At 39.9% G+C, this 23025-nt stretch overlaps 1 protein-coding gene across 11 annotated transcripts in view; it reads right to left on the bottom strand.

Moving 5' to 3' along the window:
• The window catches only part of LOC139777248 (rap1 GTPase-activating protein 1), a 112144-nt gene that overhangs the window by 29343 nt on the left and 59776 nt on the right, over positions 1-23025 (bottom strand). For 10 of the 11 annotated variants that reach the window (XM_071714546.1, XM_071714547.1, XM_071714548.1 and 7 more), the window contains 2 exons: positions 13234-13342; positions 12950-13042 (listed from right to left, as the gene is read on the bottom strand). In XM_071714546.1, the coding sequence (XP_071570647.1) occupies positions 12950-13042; positions 13234-13342 (202 nt within the window). Of the gene's footprint in view, positions 1-3846; positions 4953-12949; positions 13043-13233; positions 13343-23025 lie in introns of those variants that run through there. The other variant, XM_071714558.1, reaches the window with a different exon arrangement.

Raw genomic sequence — 23025 nt, 5'->3', positions numbered from 1 at the left:
CAAATTTGGTAAACCAGTCGAATATACAATCTCCCGAACATCGACGCAGTAATGTCCGAGAGAAACCTCGGGTATTATTCTGATATAAAAATTATTTTTCTAATTTTACGATCGTTCTGACAATCGGAAAGCTTAATTTTAATTGAACGCTTGCATTCTTTGTTTTTATAAATGACTATTTCAAGTTTCAATATTTTGTGACTTTGTGATAGATATTAAAAAGACGACGGCAAGAGAGACCGAATTCCGGACAAGACAAATCGATTTTTCGCCATTTCGTTAGCCGGAAACCAGGCGGCACGACAGCTGCAGGGTGAGTGCACCTGGCTGTTTATACAGGGTGGTTCTCGTAACATTTGCACACGATGGTATTCCGTTTCCTGTCTGATCAAATCAAAATCTGACGTTGTTTTCAACTTCACAATCGACAAATATTAAATCAATTTTTTATACATTGCAGGTTCTATATGTATCAAACATCCAACTAAACGCATTTTTTAAATTGTATACAACTCTTAGACATAGTTATATTATTTAATTAAAAATAAAATAATTTTAGAAAATCCTTAATTTTGGTGTCATTTCTGTCGCTTATGTCCTTACATATGTCTCCGATTCGTGTTTTCTTTTCAATGAAATTTCAATGCTAAATGCATTTACATCGCAATTACGCTGGTCGCAATAGTCATTAGCGCTATCTCGTGCCAATTAAGATTGCATTATCGTTTATTTCTCCGATACACTTGTAACATTTCATTATATATTCTCGTAAGGAATCATGTTCCCAATTCTACACAAGCTTCCACGCAAAAGAATTTATTTCACACCGATATTTTCAAGGGAAGCCCTTTATACTTCAGGGGACACCCTATATGGACATTCCACGGTGGTGTATCGTTAGCAACGTTAACCGACTAAAATCTTCCTTCGGTTGCGCATTCGTACGAGTTCATACGAGCCTGCTTTGGCTTCGGGCCTTATATGTCAAAACGAAGAGAGAGAGAGAGGGGGGAGAGGGAGAGAACCAGGGACACGCGAACAGCTGTGCGGCCCCTTTTGCGGAGCGCCTTTTAAAACGGTTGCTCATTCGTCCGGTGAGCTTGTATTTCACGACTACGAGAAAACGTTCTTTCGCGTGGCGCGTGACTCCGAGCCTATATTCTCAATCACGTCTCGTCTCGTCTCGTTTCGTTTCGTCGCGCCGTTCGTCTTTATTCCAGATCTGAATCGCGCTTTCCTGCTCGGAAATATGAATTATGCAATCCAAGATAGAGAAACGGTGAGGTTTTCGCGACGGATGAAGATTTCCCGCGTCGACGACCGCTCGGAATCTTGTGGTCGCAGTCGCAGTCGCAGCTAGCCTTGCCTCGATGATGGGACGAAGCTGTGACATAGCGCGATAAGCATGCTGTCGAAAGAAAGAAGGTGTAGAGATGAGTCAGTTACATGCGGATACACCTAAATCCTCGGTGACGATTTGAAAGATGCAGCGAGTCGTTGTTTCTCTGCTTCGCGATATACCTCTGTATTTCAGATCTTCGAGTTGAGCGCTCCGTTAACTGTACAAGTTGTCGTACGCGTTGCCGTTATAAATAAAGATTTCAAGAGAAAAGATTTCAGGCGCGTTTAAGCATGCGTCAAAATCTCCGGCGATGTTCTCTTTCGAGCATGCTATGAATAAATCATCCCAAGAACTGCTTGACGTCTCAAAGTGGAGTGCTCTGACGATTATGTAAGTTATGACATACGTAGCGACATGAAAGTTTCTTTATTGAATATCTCTGGACGATGTATGCTTCATTACTTTCGCACAAGAATCTTTTAGTCAAGAAACCACTATTTTTAGCTTCTAACTTTCATATTTATTCATCAGAGATTCTCAATTTTACAATGAAAACGCTTTAGATCATTGCGTGCGAAGCCCGTTCAATTTAACATCCGCGACAGCTGCAACAGCCGATTACGAATTTCATGGCGAGGTCAGGCACAAAAAAAAGGAACGATAATTGGCTGCGCGCGGTTAAATCGCGCACGAGAGAACGCTCGGCACCGGTCATCGAACGACAAGCGTAATTCTCGGCGATCAGAGCTCTGTGTCGCGTCTTCTATGGAGAATTAAAATGCTTGTCGTCGAGCACGTGCTAACCGGTTGTTAAGAGATCGCATTTAATTCGCCGGTCAAGCCCTTCGAACGTATTACGCCTGATATGCGCGCGTGAATCAGCGTGGCACGATTTTAAAAGTCGAAATCACGAAACGATTAAAACGACCGCGGTCCGTTCATATACACATCAATTAAAAGAAAAGGTTTATTTCACGTTACTTTCCGATTTTGCCAAGAGAGTAGAATTTCTGTATTCAACACTTATAATTATTCTTATCTCATGGAACGTTACTTGCTTAATGCAATTGATAATCGGCGATTGGAATAACAATTTATGGTGGATGACTGTCGCACTGCTTGTACATTCGCGCTAGAATTGGACAACGAATAGCTCTCGTCTAAGAAAAAAAAAACCCCCCGACGCATCCGCGACAATTCCGCATATAGGGATGCCCCCTTCCTCTCTCTTGCCATGCAGAAATGATGCGCGTGCGGAAACCGCGAAGAGATCGCTCGTGGGAAAATGGGATTTTTTTTTAAGAGCGCGTAACGGGTCGCGCTAGGAAAATGAACAGACCACCGGCCCGGAGTTACAGTTAACGCTCTCGTTTCGCCGATACGTTGTGCCTTTCTTCCACTTCTTCTTCTTGTCCTTCGCGACGTCGCGCTATTCCTCTATCGCGGCTTGGCTCGTTACCAACATCGGCATTCTTAGACACGTAAAGAAAGGAAGCCGCTATGATATTTTCTCGTTTGTAAAAGACGAGAGTAGCGTCTCGAGGCGTATCGAGAAACGGATTCGCATTTCTCCGACGAAAACGGCGCTCGTAAATATTCAAAGTGCCTAAATGCCCGACATATCTGAATTTGGCGCGCGTGTATTGCCGTGTAATATTGTACATTGTACTCTATTCTCGTGTCCTGCGTACATCATTCCTGCGTAACAATATTTCGCATAGCATTGAAATATATTCGCTTATATATTTGTTAATATCATTACGTTGCTACGTATTAAATAAAATTAAATTCATTTACAATATACGAGGTGTTCCTGAAGTGACTATTTAGTTTACAAAATAATAGGAATTCTAAAAACCACATTTAAGACATGAAAGTATGTATATATTTAAATAAAATACGTATTGTATGGGTCTAATTTAATTATTAGTTACATCGTGACTATCAATGTCTCTACAGATTTCAAAGGGATCTACTGTTTCGCGGAATATAACGTTGCAAATGTTATCTTTTGAACCGCTTCACTAATTTCACGATTTCGAAGATCACAGCTATATCTCTAATTGGGTTTTATTAATAGTAAGTCTGAAGTTTATCGTAGAAGAATTAGAGATATAGCTGATCTTCGAAATTGTATTACTAAAACGATTCAAAAGATAACACCTGCAATGCTTGAACGTGTGTTTCACGAAACAATTAATCGTTTTGAAATTTGCAGAGACATTGATGTGTGTTTTTTTCATGCCTTAAAGGTGTTTTTATCATTCCTATTTCACAAAATAGAGTCACTTTGGAAATACTCTGTATATTTTTTTCCAATATATATCGTATGGGTTCAATAGTTTTATCCTATATGGCAAAAATTTAATTACATTTGAAATTTCATATTTCAAAAAAGCTCGAAACAATGAGGGATTCCTATTTGCCTGAGGTGTCTTGTTTAGGTAGGTGCAGGTAGGCGCATCAGCATTGCATCTTTGGGACGTGGAGGGGGAGGGACTCACCTGCGACAGGAGCTTTGGGAAAGTGTGCGAGTGACTGTTGTGTCCGGCTGACCGCTCCGCTCTCTGTTGTTGCTGTTCCTGCTGTTGCTGCGCCGCGGCCTCCGATCTGAGATCGTGCCTCCATCTCAGTACCCCCATCATAACGCGCAATCACGATAGAAATCGTCGTTTAAAAAACCACTTTCCTCGATTGATCGACGTTGCGCTCGGATTCACGGCCGACTTCACTTAGCTCGGTAATACTATATGGTATTTTACCTCGCTGTTCCTCGCTTTCGATCTGTCGGGAACGTTGAGATCGAGAACTCAGATTTCGTCCGAGTTTCGCACCTTCGAACGCTCAGGGGATTTACTTTCTAGCCTGCGGACACAGCCTTCTCAAGAGCAGGCACGTGCGCGTCGTCGCCCGCGTGTTTTGGGAAGAACTCCAACCAGTGAAGTTATCATCTGTATCATGGATCGGCGATATCTCGACGCTGACTTTGCGCGCGTAGAATCCAAACTCCGGCCTGCGGTGCGTGCTAACGTTTCTCGATAAAATTACGAAGAAATTACGAAGAAATTACGAAGAAGTCGGTATCGGTAGCATTCTGCGGCGTCGAGTTGAAGCAGCGTGTTTTTCAGGAGAAAAAAATTCCTCTCGACGACACAAAATTTCTCTGTCTGCCGCGTGGAGAGAAGGCGATCCGATCCTGAAACGGTGTGGAGCCTTACAGCGTCCGATCGGGTCTGAATGCGGACGCCGTTGTCCGGCGTCGACGATCTTCGTCGCCGGTCATGCTGACTGTCATTCGTCGGCTACTCCGAATTTCAGCACTCCCGAAACAAGGTGCACGCGACGCAACCTGTTTTCCGTCTCTCCCTCTCGTTCCACTCTCCGCCGTAGCTTTCGAGAACAGATCGCGACGTAGGTGGGCGACGCGAGGTTCGCCAAGTGAGGTCGGAATAGAAAGTCACATGAGAGAATCACGGCAACGTCCTACACGATGCAACACGCGTGAGCGACTGCACGCGAGAAAACTGATTGTGGAGACAATGCGCGAGACGGGACTGGTGCGACGGTACTCGCGCGGCACCACGTGACCTCACGCCGTGAATGCGAAGACGCGACTGAGCGGCGAGCGCGCTTGCCGCTTGCCGTCTCCCGACAGTGCCGGATAGAGAGAAGCCTGGGGGAAGGGGACGCGAACATCAGCATGTAAACCTTGGATTGTACGCGAGAAAACTGGAGCAAGTGCCTCATGTTCCCACCCCGTCGAGCGAGAGACGCCTCGGATGAAATAAAATTCGATCGTGTTGAATTTACGTAGTCTTCCTCGAAGAAAAGAGAAGTAAATCTCTTCCTTTCAACGTTTCCGTCGAAAGCGTCCTCGACTTATTCCGAGTTCCATTCTTCGACCATTCGTCTGAAATATCTGTGGAAATCTGTGGAAGGCGATCTGTGTGTATTCGTGATGCGTTAACAGAGATTCCATCAGCGCTATACATCGCCGTCGTTATAAGATTACCAATCGTTTCTTGATTTTTATCCGAGAATGCGAAGCATAAAGGAATATACAAGTTTCTCTTGTGCATTGCTTTTTTGCATTCTCTCACGTACTCCTCTTCAGTTTAAAACGATGATTTTCGAGGCGCCAAGTAAACAAATGACCTACACAATAAAGGGTACCTTTTTCTTTACATCCGTCATTGTACCGTACCCGGCGCCGTAGTCGTACCCCTCGTCTCGACAGTCCTAACCGTGCCCCCGTCCGTCACCCCGCGGCGCATCGGTCTGTCGTTCTTAAAACTCTCACCATCGAGCTGCAAATGTTGCCACGGTCGCCATCGAGCTCGTAAACTCGATTCTTCCTGAAACCGCACGCTCTTCTCTAGCCGCAACTATTCCCAATCAATTAGGTCAGATCGTGCTTTTCGATATTTTACGGTTGTTCCCTTGACGAGTTCTTCATTTTCCGACCGGGCGAACCCGAGTAGACTGGCGCCGGGGTCTCTATTAAAGTCTCGAATATTTCAAAAAGAAAAGCTGGTATCGCAAAATCTCTTCTTCGCAGAAACCTCCCTCGTCTGTGTAATTTCGAACCTACGTGGTTTGAACATAAATCGGCATAGAAAAATTCTTGTAAAAATACATACAGAGCATCTGATAATGGGTGTAACACCGCTCGTAAGCAGGTACAGCAGGGGGATGCTGGAGCCGCAGGCGAACTCGATCAGCGTCGATAAAGAAGTGGTCACCGACTATATCTGTCCTTGTATAGACAAAGATATAGACAAGGATAGCACGCTACATTGCACGCACACATACGCACGATACACATCGACATTATACTTTTATATTACGCTTCCAAATCTTGATTTGAGGGGTTTATCGATGTTTTTATTGTTGTGCAATTCAGGGGAACTTGTTTTCGCGTTCGTACCAATGGTATATCTCTTATATGAAATACATCTTGTGACGAGCTGACAGCTCGCCGCTACTCGAGACGCCATATTGGGATAAAAGTAGATAAGGAAATCTGTACTTCCGTAATTTTTTCTCGTTTTCTATATAAAATCGGAGTTCCCCTGAATCATTAATGTATGTACTGCAATTCTGGAAAAAGATTTTTAATTCTGTCAAATATTAACGACGCTACGTGCCGACAACAAAATGCCGGTAAAACAGACGGCTCCAGCATCCCCTGAATGAAAAAGTTCTCTATCATTTTGCGATTTTTTCAATAATAAATAAATGAGAAATTAATTAATAAAGATCTGTGAACATGTATCCGCACGATTCAGACAAAAGACAGCCTGGCGCGGCATCGCTGACTGCGGTTGCTATACGTGCGGCGCGGCGGGGCATTGGGAGAAGTGCGTTTCTAACAACGGCCAATAATGTGTAACACTGGGCTATCTTTTGCCGCTGAATCGATGCACGCTCATTTGCAGATCTTAATTATTTAACTTTTCAATAATTATTGCGAAAATCACAAATACAAGACTTTTCTATTCAGTTTAACCCGCTCTATCTATCCACGAACGCGAACGGTATTACACGGATTGTCATCGGACATCCTGCACAATTTTTCTCGCTTTGTTTTTCTATCGAGTCTTGTTGCGTCAAATGTGAGTTGACGGCAAATTAGATATCGCTGAAGAAATTAGGAGAAATGATATTTTATCGGTTTAACCAAATATGTTCTGATGGTGACTAAGTAAGTCGAAACAATTGTTATTCCTACTATCTAATAAATTATTATTATTTACATTTGAACTAACATCTTTTTATTGTTTGCTCGGAGATTGGCCGTGTGACCTGTATATTTAAATTAAAAGAAAACTAAACTTTTTCGAATGTGTCACACATGTCGGGACCAACTATGCAAAATTCGATACACACACTTCATTGAAGCTAGGTCTGCTTCTATTGATAACTGTTAGTCGCAGGAAATTCTAAATATCTCCTTCCTATTTATATATTACAAAAAAGCAAAAATTTTAATAGGAAACGACGAGCGCTCAAGTAACGTAGCTCTAACTGCGGAGCAATGACGAACATGATGCTCTTCGAGGTCGAAGTTCGCGAAATTCATTCGCGTACAGGAGCCTTTCAAGAGCAAGGTGAGCCCTTGGCATCCGCATGGTAACGACAGGTGGTACGGAAGGTGAAACCGAGAGGAAACGTAAGTTTGTGGCGAGAACCGAGGGAGAGAACCAAGGGGGAGAACCAAGGGGGAGGGAAAGAGGGAGAGGGAGAGAGAACGAGAGAGACCGGATGTCCTTTCGTGGTCGACTTATTTCGTTGTCGACGAGGCTTCCCGTTTCTTTGTGTCCACGCCTCTTTGTTTCGTTATTTTGCTCAACTTCCTGCGCCCGAAAATTGGAAAGCGTCATGCCGTTCGCCACCCGCCACCTTCCGCCTTCCGCCTCCTTCTCAATTATTTACATATGCGACCCTTTAAAATTGGGGATTTTGCGGGGCAGATATTTATACCTCGACGACAACGATTAATCGTATACGATGTTGTTCTGTCGGAAAAAAGGAAATCCGAAAAATTAAATCAATGGATTCGTGAATATTGAACGAAATTTTGTATCACATGCGCTAATAACGGCACGAATGAATCGAATCGGAGAATGAATCGAGTTGGAGAACGGAATAGAATTGTAGGTTAAATTGGATTAGTGGATGAATCGGATATTAAACTTGAAACTCGCTCATTGAAACGATTCCATAGATTACCTCGCTTATGAGATAAAACGCGTAATTATACCGATGTTACGGTAATTATGCCGGACGCCAGGAAGCAATTAACGCCTGGAAGCGCAGCGGTTACGATGCATAATAATCTTTTATTAGGCAGAAGATTAGTTGATGCTCGAGCTCGAGAAGAGCTGATAGCCGAAAATGGATGAGCGCGCGCGTAGCGGATACCGATTGGTATTTTTTTCACAATGGAGTTCAGTTGGTAGATAACGAGTAGATTAACGAGCTGCAAGCAGCTGCAGCCGATTTAAATCGCTATCGACGAGAGTTTTAACATTACGAGCCGATATAACGTTAATAACAGCTCGCTTTCGACATATCGAAGGTCAAAACTCTCGAATTCACGTCCGGTACATTCAGAATAGTCTATAACTCATGTTCAACTAATTCTAGAGAACAGTTATGATGAAGCTATTTACGAATTAAGTACATAGAAGGAAACAACTTGACAATTTCTCGATGAAGAATACTTCAAGTCGACTGAATTTTCCAAAACGACGATCCTGCCTAAGTAAGTTTAACACGTCATTTCAATTTCAAAATTATTAATAAATTATGAAGTCTTATCTACTCAAGAATTTCTTGAAGAATCTTCGTTTCTTACATCAAGCTGATAATAAAAATAAATTACAGTCTCTCATTTACCAATATTTATATATTTATTTATAAACGGGAATTAAGAAAAGTCCCTTTAGTACACATAGTATGATTATAATTACAACATCAGCAAAAGACGCAGAATAAGATGCAGAAAAGAAGAAACCTCGAAATTACTACTTTACAAGTTACAGTAAAGAACAGATAGATCTAAGGAAGACAGTAAGACAATAAACGTTTAAAAGAGCTAAGAAACATATGAAAAAAGTCCACGCAATGGGAGAATTTGTTCGCCAGTATACATGATTCAGGGGTTTGAATTTACTATAGAAAGTACGATGCAATTCTTCATAAAAAATTAAATTGTTTCTAACAAAGAGATCTGGCCGGAATATGCAATTTTACGTGATCCAATAAGTCAGAGTAAATAATACGCCCACTAATCAATTTGAAGAGAAACAATAAGTTTAAGAAAGTTCTTCTACTTTCCAATGTTACTAAATTATATATTACGCAATTACGCAATTGCCAATTTTACACAATAATTTAAAAATAATTTTAAACGTTAAATTATTTGTTTATCCTTGTTTTCAAACATATATTGTCAAATAGCTTTGTTTTTTCGTATTCACTCGCTTCCTTTCTCAATTGTAGTCCACAAAGAGCACAATGATTACTTTTTGTGGAAGGAGAGACCCGCGACACGAAATCTACGATCTTCACGGTCACTGCGCAGAGGGTACAAATCTGAAAATCTTCCCGGCCGTTCGGCCAGAGTACGATGGTTCGAAGCGGCAGCTTCCGGTGCGCTTACCTGGCCGACCGGAAGCGACGCGTTCCCCCTGCCTCGCCCTTTGCGATAGCGCGTCTCGTTTTATCGCGTCGCGCGAATCAGCGACGCGTTTCGGAGAGTTTCGGTTCGCGTATGATGAACCATATAATTATTTACTACTTAAGAAATGCTCGTAAATTTTTGTGATGATTGACAAATGTGCCGTTCAAAATAACACAATGGAAGATGACAGGCAATTCGTTTCTATCGTTGCCTTCGCGTGAGAAGCGAAGAATCCTTTCTTTAAAGAAATTTATCTTGAGTAAATAGAACGATATCGTTATTTAATTTGTTATTTAATTAATCATAATTATTAAATAAATAATTAATTATTCTTTTCGATCCTAAAGCGAAATACAGATAATTAAAAATCGCGATAATTGAACTGTAATTATTAAACAAATACTTAATATGATTTTATTATTTCACAAATATATTACTATGAAAATACGCAAAAATATAAGAATTTTAAAGAGTTGGTTTTTTAAAATTAAAGAATATAAATAAAAAATAAGCTCTAGCTTTCACTATTCTACTTTAGTTATATCAATCATGGGTTCTAGTATCTTTCTCATTTTATCCTTAAATTAGTTTTCCTTATTTCCATCTTTTCTCACATATGTATCGCAGTATGTATGGCTTGCAAAAATGTATATGAAGTATTATGTGTAAATGAGAATATCCGCAATAGGTACATATTAAAGTCGAGTCTGCGGATTCGTTAAATCTAAACATTCTAAACAATTGTGCGAATTATTTATCCTTGTAAAAAATTGAGAGCAAACTAACAGAATTCTTCTGCCATCTAGCAGCAGCCTCATAAAACATATCTTATCTTGAAATTTACTGCACAACCCTGTATGCAACGTTAATTGAAATTAATTCGCAATAATCAAAGAGAGTTAAATAAATTTCATAATTTTTTTATTTTATGCTTGTTTAAACGTGTAGACGTTTAAATTATGTAAAGAATAACATTAACATTAATCCTTATTTTATCGTCGAAGAATAAATTGCATAATCCGCAATTTCATTCGTTCGATCAATGTAATTTTATACATATATTTCGCGCATAAAAAACGTAATAAAATTAAATATTTTTTAAATTGTTGATAAAGAAGATCATCACGATACCAACTTCTTCTAAGCCGATAATATAGAATAGTGGTGCGTACCGTCGGTAACATACCTTTCCGATCAGACCGATCAACGCGATCTGCATTATCGGCAACAAAAAAACATCCACCGATCAAGCAGAGACACGAAGCGAAAGCAGGAGAAAAAAGAACAGCGAGTTCGGGTAAAAAGGAGCGAACGCTTCTCACGACTCACGACATTGTGGGATAGCATGTGGTACGCAGATGATTACAGTTCGTATGTTGAAATCCGGATCGCGATTCACCGGCGAGAAAGAAAGCGAGAGGCGCGCAATATTCCTCAAAAGCGATTCCCATATGCGCAACTTCCTGCAGACATCTCTTGTTTTTTTTTTCTCTTTGCCTGTTATTCGTGATAACTTTTCCCACGAATGTAAAAGTCGCTTGGTTTCTTCGATCGAAAGAGAAGATCCGACTTAGCGTCGCGTCTGATTAAACTGAGTATGATTGATGATCCTCTGGCGCTTTGAATCAAATTTAAAATTAACTGGAAGCAACGTGGTTTTATTATTTATTCCCATACCTTCTCGAGAAATTTTTGGAATTTTTTCTTGGAATAAAAATTCATTTTTAATGTTGAATAATTTCCTACCCATCGTCACATGAGCATCACCTTTATTAATATAATATGCAAAAGTATTTTCAGCAATTACAATTTTGGGAATTTCATTGCTACAAATGTTTCGATATTAAAGCACTAATATTCCTTTTTAGCTGTTCTTTCAGCATCAATGGTTGAAAAGAGCATCTTTTTCTGCATCATCCCGCATAATTTGCTCCGCGGTGTCATTTAATCCCGTTGGGCGTTTCAATCAATTACCGCGAAACCAGCAAGCCGAGGCGAAGACAAGCGCGTTTCTCTCTTTATCCATTTCGGGCTGAGTAAAGGGGGACAAGGCAAGGTTCCCCTGTACCGTGCCGATTTAATGTGTGACTGGCACGATGCCCCTTCTAGCGAGGGGGAAACGCGGGGTCTCTGACGTATGGGGCGATACCGGGCCCCATACGCGACGCGGCTCTGCCCGATCGCAGGAAATCAAGTGATGCGCGATCGGGCGATTCGTCTCGAGTTCTTTCGCCCGCGTCCAGGCAGCCGTGACGTGACGGATCACGTTGTTCATTCATTCTCAGCCTCTTCCTATCTCTCCTCTTTTTCGCATCGTCGTCCATTCATCTCTGGCTCGTTCTCGTAGCCGAGCGTGGACAGTGTCACGCGAGATTTACGCCCAAGAAACGGAAAGTTGAGAATAATCGAATGAACGATTTCAGAAAAAAAGCTTATCTCTTGTCTTTCACGGAAAGATTTATTGTGAGAAACCGATTATTTTTTTCTTTCAAGCAAGATATCGCGTCAATAGCGGTCAATAGTGAAAAAACAACACATATAATATATATAATAATTAAAGAGATGATACTTTGACTATAAATTTTATGTAAAATCTATTACAACCCAAGTACAGATCACCGTGTGGTCGTCGTGTTTCCACTCAAAGGTCTCCCTGTTCTAACCACTTTCGCAAAGTAACATAACAATTTATGTATGTGAGGATTACGTAGTATTAGATATGCTCGAAATATTCGGTTGCGATGTTGAGACAGTTTGTCAATCTCATTTCGAAACGCTTGAAAATTAAATCAACCATGAAAGCGTGAGACAGAAATGAAATGTCGTAAATTTGGACCAGCTTTCGTGAGACTTTCGAGCTACTCGTTAAATTACGGTTAAATGCGTGAAATATAGATAACGAGGAGCTAGCGCAGTTCTTTTAGAATATACGGGCACCGGTATGCCGCATTGACTTAAGTAAATGTTACGTCGCGGAAAGTCGTCTTAAATAAAAATAAAAAAAACGTGTCATAAACATTTTTACTCCTAAATACATATGTATTATATATCATATAAATATATGGAGTTATTTATAATCAGTTATTTTAGGAAGGGTCTTATTCTAAAAAGTTTCTTGTCCTTATATAGTGTCTACAGTTGAAAAAAAAATAAACACTTTTTTTATCATTTCGATTTTCTAAATAATTTACTGTATGGTGTCATTCGCATATCTGCGTGTTTTGATATATTAAGAAATAGACGTATTAACATATTTCCGTGCCGCGGAGGCGCATAATAACTCGCCCGTATGTAAATTATACGATGTTATTACAAGACGCTCTTTTTTTCTCTTTCTCCTCTCGTAATAACATCATAATGATATTGCAGTAAAACGCGTAAAAATGAATCTTAGAATAAATATGAATCTTGTCACATACCTGAGAAAAGTACGACGGCAGAACGCAGCGTTGATCGTCAAGACGCGAACTCTGCACTCGCTCAAGTAATTCGAATAGATCCTGCGTCGTACTCTGCAACAGATATTTCAGAATACATTTTTCTTCACCTCCCCTCTTGCTCTCATTCGTAAAGCTACGCGATTAGTTGTCGCGAGTGTAAATCAATCATCATCAATACGTATAATTGTACTAGCTAAATATATTGGAAGCTATAATACTTAGAAACGTTCCATTAGCGTAGCCGACAATGTGTAGCTTTATACCTTAACTTTCTCCGGATTGGCGCCTGATACGTCTTGCTTGTCATCTTCCACGGTGATGGGTCGCCGCGACTCGGACTCGCAGTATACGGGCTGCTCCAACTGCTGCCTCCTGAAAAATAAGCGAATCATATTAAACTTGATTTCATTTCTAATAATGACTAGCACACCTTCAAGGTAATCCTAACGTGTTGACTCGGTTATTATTCCCCTATTGCTTAATTTGATATATATTTTTGTAATGTAATTTTATCGATTATTTTTATCGATTGTTATTCCCACTATCTTAATAATCCTACTATAAATTATTATTATTTAGATACATTTAAACCAATATCTTTTTATTGTTTGTTCGGAGATTGGCCATATGACCTGTATATTTATTATTCCCTATATTTCGTATCGAACGGCGCGGCACGAGACGACACATTGTCAATTTTTTTTCAAATTTCCGACGGTCAGCTTCCTGGTCGAGCTTATTTCCTGGAGTGCATAAGGTTAAACGCATAACGATGGAAAAATCCCGCGCGATTTCTTCGGCGGCACGAGAGATATTGGCCGTTTCGAGAACACGTTCTGTGCGCGCGATCCCATAAAGTAAAGTGCATCATTACCGGTTATATATTAAGAAATAGGTATATTAACATATTTCCGCGCCGCGTAATAACTCGCCCGTACGTAAGTTACACGATATTATTACAAGACACTCTCTCTTCATCTCTCTTTCTCTTCTCTGTGGCCCGTAATATTGGCCTGTGATATTGCGGTGACGCGTGAGTAAATCTTGAGAGTAAAGCACTTTGTGGTCCTTGATCTCGTGGATAGAAAACTTACGGTAAACAACGCGCGATAAATACCGAAGGTAAAGTGAAATATCGCGAAGGACGCATGAAGTGCATAATTTGCCCGCGTATCTCCATTCTTTACATATAGGTACATTATTGCTCATAATTATGAGAACATCAAATATTTTATATTTTACTCTGATTCTCAAAGCTAAATAAATGTCTCATTGTTAACATAAATAACATTTTATTAGATTTTAGAATAATTAACGCTGTTTTTATTGTATATTGCTTGTAATTGTACGTATCCTAAAATATTATCAACGTTCATCAAACTATCCTTGATTCAATATTACATTATTATTTTATTGATTAAAATCTATACTTCCTACAAACAAAGAAGACATGCAGAGAAGAAATTACAAGAGACGTGGAATAAAATATCAGTAGAAACATTAATAAAATTAGTTCGACAAGTGCAAAAAATTTGTATATCTAGTAATCAAAACAAAGGGTGCACATACTGATGAACATTACTTAAATAAGAATTAATAAATAATTTTTCTTCATAAATTACGTCTATAAAAGCTTATCATATAAAATAATTTTCATCAATAAATATTATTTTTCCCAGGCGTAACCTTTTATTCTTTGAACTCTCGAAGCTGTTCGAATAATTATTAGGTAATGCATATTTTTTTGCCGATAACTAATAATATTCCAGATATTATTAGTTGAAACGAATTAAACGGTTCGTTTTGCGATTTTTTGACGGAAAAACGACGCCGACCATCAATGTTATTAAATCAAGCACTAATGCTATAAGCATAACTAACGACAAACTGTAAACTTGTTATATTGGAAGAAAAGAGTGCGGTTAATGTCAAAAGCGGGTCGTCGGTCCTACGTCCCGAAATTTTATGTTAGAGATTTCTACGGTGATGAAAAGTCGCCGACTTAACGAACGACCTCTCTCAAGAGGAGGAAAAATGATTCCGGATTCATTAGAAAGTACCCGGTTGAAAGGCAGCGCGCAATTTCCTGAAATACTCTGAAATATAAATTCTAATAAGGTACCGGGGCCCTGTCGAATCGAGCCCCGAGTTACTACTCGGAATGCTCTTTTCTGCATAACTGCCAACTCTAACTGCAGGACGAGAATTTGCATCAGGAGCGTAGTCAGTTCCCTTTTCTTTTCTGCCGATGCGATGTAAAGAGAAACTCAGAACAGAAATATTATTTTTTAAAAAGTTTTTCTGTTAAAAAATACAATATTAATCTAATTCGGAGCGTCACATCAGCTTAGTCAACAGCTGGATCAGTAAAAAAATTGTTTCATATAATTACTTTAAAGTCCTTAGTAAGTAAAAGTTCAAATCTGTTTCAGCATCAAAATGCCCGTATTATAATAAGGTCGACTCCTAATTTCCAATTTCGTTGATGCGAAAAAAATCTGCTGTTCCTCAGATTTGACGGATTATCGGCAATCTCGTATGAATGTTGTTTAATGATATTGCTCGTCATACGAGTAACGGAAAAACAATTCATATCTTGATAAGAGTAAAGAATGACCTCTATCAAGTAAGATTAACAGTAAAAGACTCGAACTACGCCACTGCGTTCATTCCAAATACTCGCTGACCAAAACGCAACAAGCGAGACCGAGGCGCAATAAGCGAGATAGCAATTATCCAGGCTCTGTGCCGCAAAGAAATAATCGCTTCGTATGATCGTATTTCTATCGCGCGCGGCGCGGCGGAGAGAACTCGCCTCGCCAGAGGATCGAGAAAATCACGCACGAGACGTAAAGCGCGAACGGCTTGGCTTTACGCCGTCGATTCGTCGGTCATTCTTTGAAATTCAAGGGCGTGCGGATCTACTGAAGCGTTAAACTGTTGAATAAATGGAGAGAATGCGCACGAAACGATGCATGACTACGTGCAATCCAATCAATCCAATTAAAATATCCGATTAATTAATATTTGAGTGAAAGATAAGTAAACGCGAAAAAATTCGAGCTGGAAAACGATCTTTCTGACGGACATCCGACAAGCTAAGTTAAAGTCGAAGATTGAGATAAATTTAGAGACCGGAACGATCTCCTGGGAACATCGTTTAAGTCTTCGATAAGATCGCCTAATTCGGAATAGCCGCGTATACGAAGTGAAAACGAAGCTGGGACGAGCCGAATCGAGAACGAGCGGTTACATCTGGCGATAGCAGCTGTAGACTTTTTCGGACCGCAATGACGATAACGACGTCGTCTCTCGATCTCGGCGGTGACATCCTTTCCTTCGAGGCTCATTGCGTCGTCCTCGCTTAGCTCGAGAAAAAAGAGAAAGAGATTGCCTCACAATTACAGTCCGGTATTCTAAATTCGCAAGAGATTCCCAGGTTAGCAATTACGCAAACGAAATAGGAATTACCCAAGAATCATGATTTATAATATTTTACTTAATATAGTTTCCTTTAACAATTTACGCGCGATATTTATAATATTTCATATTTTTTTATATTATCTTATTTTTTTAAATAGTCATCTATCATCTATTTAGTGTTTTAATTCGTTCTGACAAGTGAAAAGTGTGTTCAAGAAGTCGGATCGAATGTCAGTATTCACAAAATCGATGCAATTAGTATCGATTTGGTGAGAGTTTGATGCGGCATGCAAATGCAATGAGACGAGAAATGACAGGGAATTGTTGCGGGTGACATTACGAAAGAGAAGTTTCGTGAAAGCGACGAGCCGGCAGTCTCGTACTTCTGGTGGAAGAAATCGGTACACTTCTGAAGCAGTCCGCGATCTTTCTTCCCGCGGCTGGCGTTATGTCGTGTTCGATAATTGCGCATTCGGCACACTCGGCCGAATGCCCACCGTTGCGAGTTGCGTCTCTGAACGTAAACTCATATCTGCCATAACTTGGGTTTAGTGTCGGCCAAGAAAAAAAAGGCAACAAAAGAAAAATTGATTTAAAAAAAGGGAAGAGAGTTTTAGACAATTCCCCTGTCTTAATGCATTGATTTGTTAAAAATATATATCATGTTCCTTTCGAAATAATATCTAGAAATGGCAGCATCGATCTAATCCAAGCATCAATCACGAAGTTTCAAATAAGTTTTGACGCAACAATCGTGGTAGATTTAACGATCACAATTCAACTCGGTGCTTTTTCAGTTAACAACGATATTTGTTAACTCTCGACGGACAAGACAATCTCGTTGCAAGCGGCATTTATCGTTTGTATGTACCTATAAGTCGACAGCGCATTCCGTCGCAACTACCATTGTCGTTTCCCATTCCCAAGCCGATTATTACGCAAACGAGATCACCCGTTAACCGGTCTGCTGAAATAATAACGCGTAATTTCGCGGACATTTTTACTTCGCTCTGGTCTTTGCACACCCGTGTTATTCAAATGTTTTGTCTAATCAAGAAAGCAAATTTTGTACAATATAAAAATAGCTAGAAATCTATAAGAAACAACGCAAACAATCAAAATAAGTAAAAATAATTTAAAGCACTTCAGTGAAAAGTTTCGCAGGCTAGAATTACCTCCGGTTTGAATTTTATCCGAAAAATCCAAAGTTTAAAATTCTCGTAGGTGTTGCGTTTATGAAAAAGCGAGAGAGCTTACGTCATTCGGATCCAACGCGGAATTGCGCGCGTTTCCCATAGGATCGTATTTCTTCGTATCCCGTGGGTGCCATGGAATAATGGATGCGCCCAATTAAACGAGTTAATTTGATAAAACGCTCGAATGACGAGCTCGGACGAACCGAGAGCGACCGGACGCTCGTCGCAGGACGAACAAAGGAAAAATTAGCGCATGCCAGAATGAACGTCCTAATAATCCCGTTCGTAATCCCGTAAGTACACTTACGAAGATTACGCTCAAAGAGTTTCACTCGTTTCCAACATCTATTGGGTGTACAACTTAGTTCGGTCCGTTTTCAAAAGATGGCTCTAGGTACTATAAATGGTTGACGGCGACAGCTGATTTTTGCTGTATCGTGAAGTGTCAACATCTGTCAACCAAATATTGTTTACAAGCCTTTGAGTTTTGCACAACAAGTTTAATTTTTACTGCGTTGAAAATGTCGAGTTTCGTTCCAAATAAGCACCATTTGCGGGAAGTTTTGATTTTCTGTTTTAATTGGAAGAAAAGTGCAGCTGAAGCGCATCGAATGCTTGTGGAAGTGTATGGTGAATCTGCACCATCGGATAAATCTTGCAGAGAATGGTTTCGACGATTTAAAAGTGGTGATTTTAGTGTTGAAGACAAAGAGCGTTCGGGTCAACCGAAAAAGTTTGAAGATGAAGAATTAAAAACATTACTCGATCAAGATTCGTGTCAAACGCAAGAAGAGCTCGCAAAAACATTGGAAGTTACTCAACAAGCTATTTCGAAACGACTCAAAGCCGCGGGATACATCCAAAAGCAAGGAAATTGGGTCCCATATAAATTGAAACCGGGAGATATCGAACGACGATTTTGCATGTCCGAAATGTTGCTTGAACGGTACAAAAAGAAATCTTTTCTGCATCGAATCATTACCGGGGACGAAAAATGGATTCACTACGACAACCCGAAACGCAAAAAATCGTATGTAAAGCCCGGCCAACCGGGAACATCAACGCCGAAGCCGAATATCCATGGTGCCAAGGTAATGCTCTGTATTTGGTGGGATCAGAAGGGTGTAATCCACTATGAGCTGCTAAAACCTGGTCAAACCATCACGGGAGACTTCTACAGGCAACAATTGATCCGTTTAAAGCGAGCTATAGCCGAAAAACGTCCAGAATATGTGACCAGACACGAATCCATAATCTTTCACCATGACAACGCTCGGCCTCATGTTGCTGTTCCGGTTAAGGCTCCTGGGTAGTCACCGCGGCCATATTGGATTCTTACTATCGAGGCGAGGAAAACACCCAATTTTGTTGTGCGTGCCATTTTCAAATAAAAAGACATTTCAATAAAACATCACTATAGATCGTTTCAGAACACTTCCGAAATTGGCCGAAAACTACCCTTTTCCCTCGACAATAAACAAACAGCCATAAAACGAAGCCTAAACATACGGGAAAAACAGCCGTTTAACGACTATCGAAAGGAGGTGAAAACGTTCCTTCCGCGTGCAAATCTTACTTTTCGGCCAATTTTACGACTTTCACGAATACGTTAAACGTTAGAGCACAAGCACAGAGCGAATAATAAAGAAATAGCACGCACAACCAAATAGGTTGTCAACATGTCACAAAGGACAGAATTCTCCATTGGAGAGGGTTCTGATTTCTGCCGCGACGGTACGTCGCCACCGTCAACGCAGAGTTCTCGGCTGAGGGACCAGGAGCCTTAAAAACTATTTGGAAAATATTGGATGGGAAGTTCTGGCTCACCCGCCTTATAGCCCAGACCTTGCCCCTTCCGACTACCATTTGTTTCGATCGATGCAGAACGCTTTGACTGGAATACGCTTCACTTCAGAACAGGGTATCAAAAATTGGCTCGATTCATTCTTGGCTTCAAAAGATAAACGCTTCTTCCGCGACGGAATCCATAAATTGCCAGAAAGATGGTAAAAAGTAGTGGCTAGCGATGGACAGTACTTTGAATAAGGTATTAATTCATTTTATCGTTCAAATAAATGCGTTTTTCAAGCAAAAAACGGACCGAATTAAGTTGTACACCCAATACTTTAAGAAACGTGTCTCTTTTAAAGGCTTATTTTTAGAGTGGAATTGACAATTTTATTCAAAATAGTGGAAAAATATTTTTCGATAGCGTTTAGCGAAATAACGTTTGATGAACAGTAACAAGATATGTATAAAAACAAGAAGAATATAGCATCACCTTTTTTTAACATTTTTATTCAAATGTAGGCCACGGATAAAAATCGGAAACGTATAGGCGAAACAACAGCGTAAAATCATATTCGTTTTAGCACCCCAACGTGTAAATACGAAATTAAGATTTTTAATTAAAAAATGTTAACGAGATGTGCGTCGAGCAGTGAAACGTTCAAGATCGTTTATTTCAGTTTTATTAAATTGACAGCAATTTTGAAGTGACGCGCGACAGGTTCGCGATGTCACGAAATTCCTCATCCACGCCGTCCAGAGTGTCCCGACGGCCGAAAAACGATTAATATTCCGAGCTGTGGCCTCGCGCGTTTATGGAAAGCAAAACAAAAAAAATGCGAACGATCAATTCGAGCGCGAGCCCAAGTGCACCCGCGAATGGAAAGTAACCGGACAAACCAGTTCCGCAGCAGACTCCGTGCCACTTGCGTGTTGCAAAATCAATTTTGCAATGCGCGCACAGAGTGACAGACAATCCAAAATCCCGTAGAAAACGATCAAAACTCCAGTGAGTTTTCGTAATTACCTGAAGAAACGTTAGCATAATAAAAAAAAAGATATAACAGATATTAAAATGTTGTATATTATATTAATACAAATATATATAAAGTACTTCCGTTAAAATTTTCGTAATACAATTACTACTTTGTACAATGTTTAAAAAAATATTACTTTCTGGACTGTTGTGAGTCAAATTAATATCAAATTTCATTCAAAGCGTTAACGAGAGTTTTAACTGGAATTAGACTCGTTATTGTTCTATTATTTTCGAAAATCTGATTTTTCTTATGTAAAAAATAGAAAAAAAACAATCTCGTCAGAAATCACGTTTATTCACAGCTGATTGTCACAGTATTAAATTAAAAAATATATATATTTTTTGTAAAGCTGATGAGAATCACCTGTCACGTGTATCTTGAAGAGCTGCATTTACTGAGACATATGCTAGGCAAATAAAGCGATCCGAGAATTCGCGCGATCGCCGCGACTCGATTACCGCTCGATAAATCGTGCCCAGGCCCAAGCAAGAATTTTATCTCGTGAAAGTTATCGCGCGGGGGCCGTCTTTATTTAGTAGATACAACGGGTTTATCACTTTCGACAAAAATGTGCAGACAACTAGAATGCAGGCGCGTACAAAGCAACGCGTGCGTGATTTGTATCTACGACTCTGTTCGTATTCAATAAATTAACGATAAGACATTACAATGTCCTATCTTTTTCAACACATCGACACGTAATTATGTAACTTGAGCAAGAATTGCCGGTCTGTATCTTTATCGAAATTACATTCCAAGTTTTATTGACGCGTGTTATATGTCAATTGCGCGTATTATTTCATTTTATATTACATTTAATAAGTTTATAATAAATAATAAATTGCATCAACTGCATTATATATGTGTAAATTAATGTTACATGTATAAATTAATTACATCATCGACTTTCGTTGGCTGATGACGTTGGCATAGCTAACGCGCATCGCGTGTATCTTCGTCGATTGATCGACGTGCACGCGTTTCTTATGCATTCCCTCTGAATTCCGTTACGTAATACGCTGGCCGTTCCATGGGTCAGGCCCGATCTATCCGATCGATACGTCGCTCCGATCGAATCCGACACAATAAATTTCAAAGAAATATCATCGCCGGGCGCAACTCTGTCCATTGGCTCGAGTTCTGACATACTTTATTTAGTACGTAAATGTGATAAAAGACTACCAATTATAATTCTTTAATGATTTTTAATGATGACTGTTAAATAAATATTAACATGAATAACAATGTTTAAAAACCGTCCGAAATTTAATCCTTTCATTTATTTAGTCTTCGGCGTCTCATCTCGTCGGGCACGTGATCAAATCGCCGCGCCGGGAGAAGAGCAAAAATTAAATATCGCTCGTTTTTTTTTCGACAGCCTCGTCCGTCCGGTTTCACACTTTTCACGATGCGGAAAGGGTCCCGGAGATTGACGGACAGATGCGTCCAGGAAGAAGTCCTCGCGCGCAGTTTGTCACGCATGAATATGTTAATACATGTCACACACACATATGCGCGCGTATACATCATTCTCACAGACATTCGTGATTGATGTGCAACGAAAATTTTTCCTCTTTGTTTCTACCCCTCCATGTCTATCTAGCTCCAAATGGCTATTCGGACCATCTTTTACTCCCTTGAAAAAGTATTTCTATCTCAACTTTCGAAGACTCTCTGTAAGTTATACGATTTAATTTTTTATTAATATTGCATTTATTCATTCTAAATTTACCCCTATTTTCTCATTCATAAAGGTTTTTTTTTTTTTCATGGATCTCTTTCGAGCCCAATTCGAGGTCAAATGCCGCATGCAGCAAAAAGGGTTGGACACGTGAGGGTACCCTTTGTATCGATGAGCAACTGGGCTGTGGAAATCCGATCTACGTGCACCTGTTTCTCGTGTAAACGCGGTGAATAATCCATCTGATCGTCGTACAAGTACGACGAAGCTTTTAATGCGATTTAATCGAGAAAAGATACAAACGATATGCGACATAAGTAAAGCAATAAAATATAACTCAAGAAGGGAGAGTTCTTGCACTTGAAATATAATTATCATTAAAAGTAAAACTATTACGTATTAAAAATAAACAAGCAATATTATAATATAAATTACAAATGTAAGAGATTTACTGTTGCGCCCGGGATGCACAAAATTAGTATTCTTACGATCGTTCGACAGGATATATCTATATCACGTCGCACCTTCGTTTGCAAATATAGGTGTATATACAGAGGTTCCGTTTGGTTTACCTTGTCGAAAAATCATCGGAATTTTCTCTCTCTCCGCTAACTTTTATCGGCGACGACTTCATCACGGCGGCATGGAAATTCGACGAATCGATAAATCGACGACGGCGATGCATCAACGTTGACATTGTCGGTCTGTCGTGATTTATGATATGCCTATATTAGCGACACTGTCTCGCTTTTTTCTATCGTCGACCGATTTCCGAACGTCCAGATGATCGTACGTCACCCCTCGATGAATAAATCAAATGACATGTGCGCCAGCGAACATACTATACCGAGAATATTCGCTATGCGGTGATTATCATTTGTCAATCAAGCGGTTTTTTTTATCCAACACAATCGAGACAGTAAATAG

Source organism: Temnothorax nylanderi, unplaced genomic scaffold (assembly GCF_030848795.1).
Source record: "Temnothorax nylanderi isolate EJ_2023f unplaced genomic scaffold, tnyl_v1.0 TNYL_tig0142_pilon, whole genome shotgun sequence".
NCBI classification, from domain to species: Eukaryota; Metazoa; Arthropoda; class Insecta; order Hymenoptera; family Formicidae; genus Temnothorax; species Temnothorax nylanderi.
Note: the sequence above shows the minus strand (reverse complement) of the source record. Positions and strands in the feature narration are given on the sequence as shown.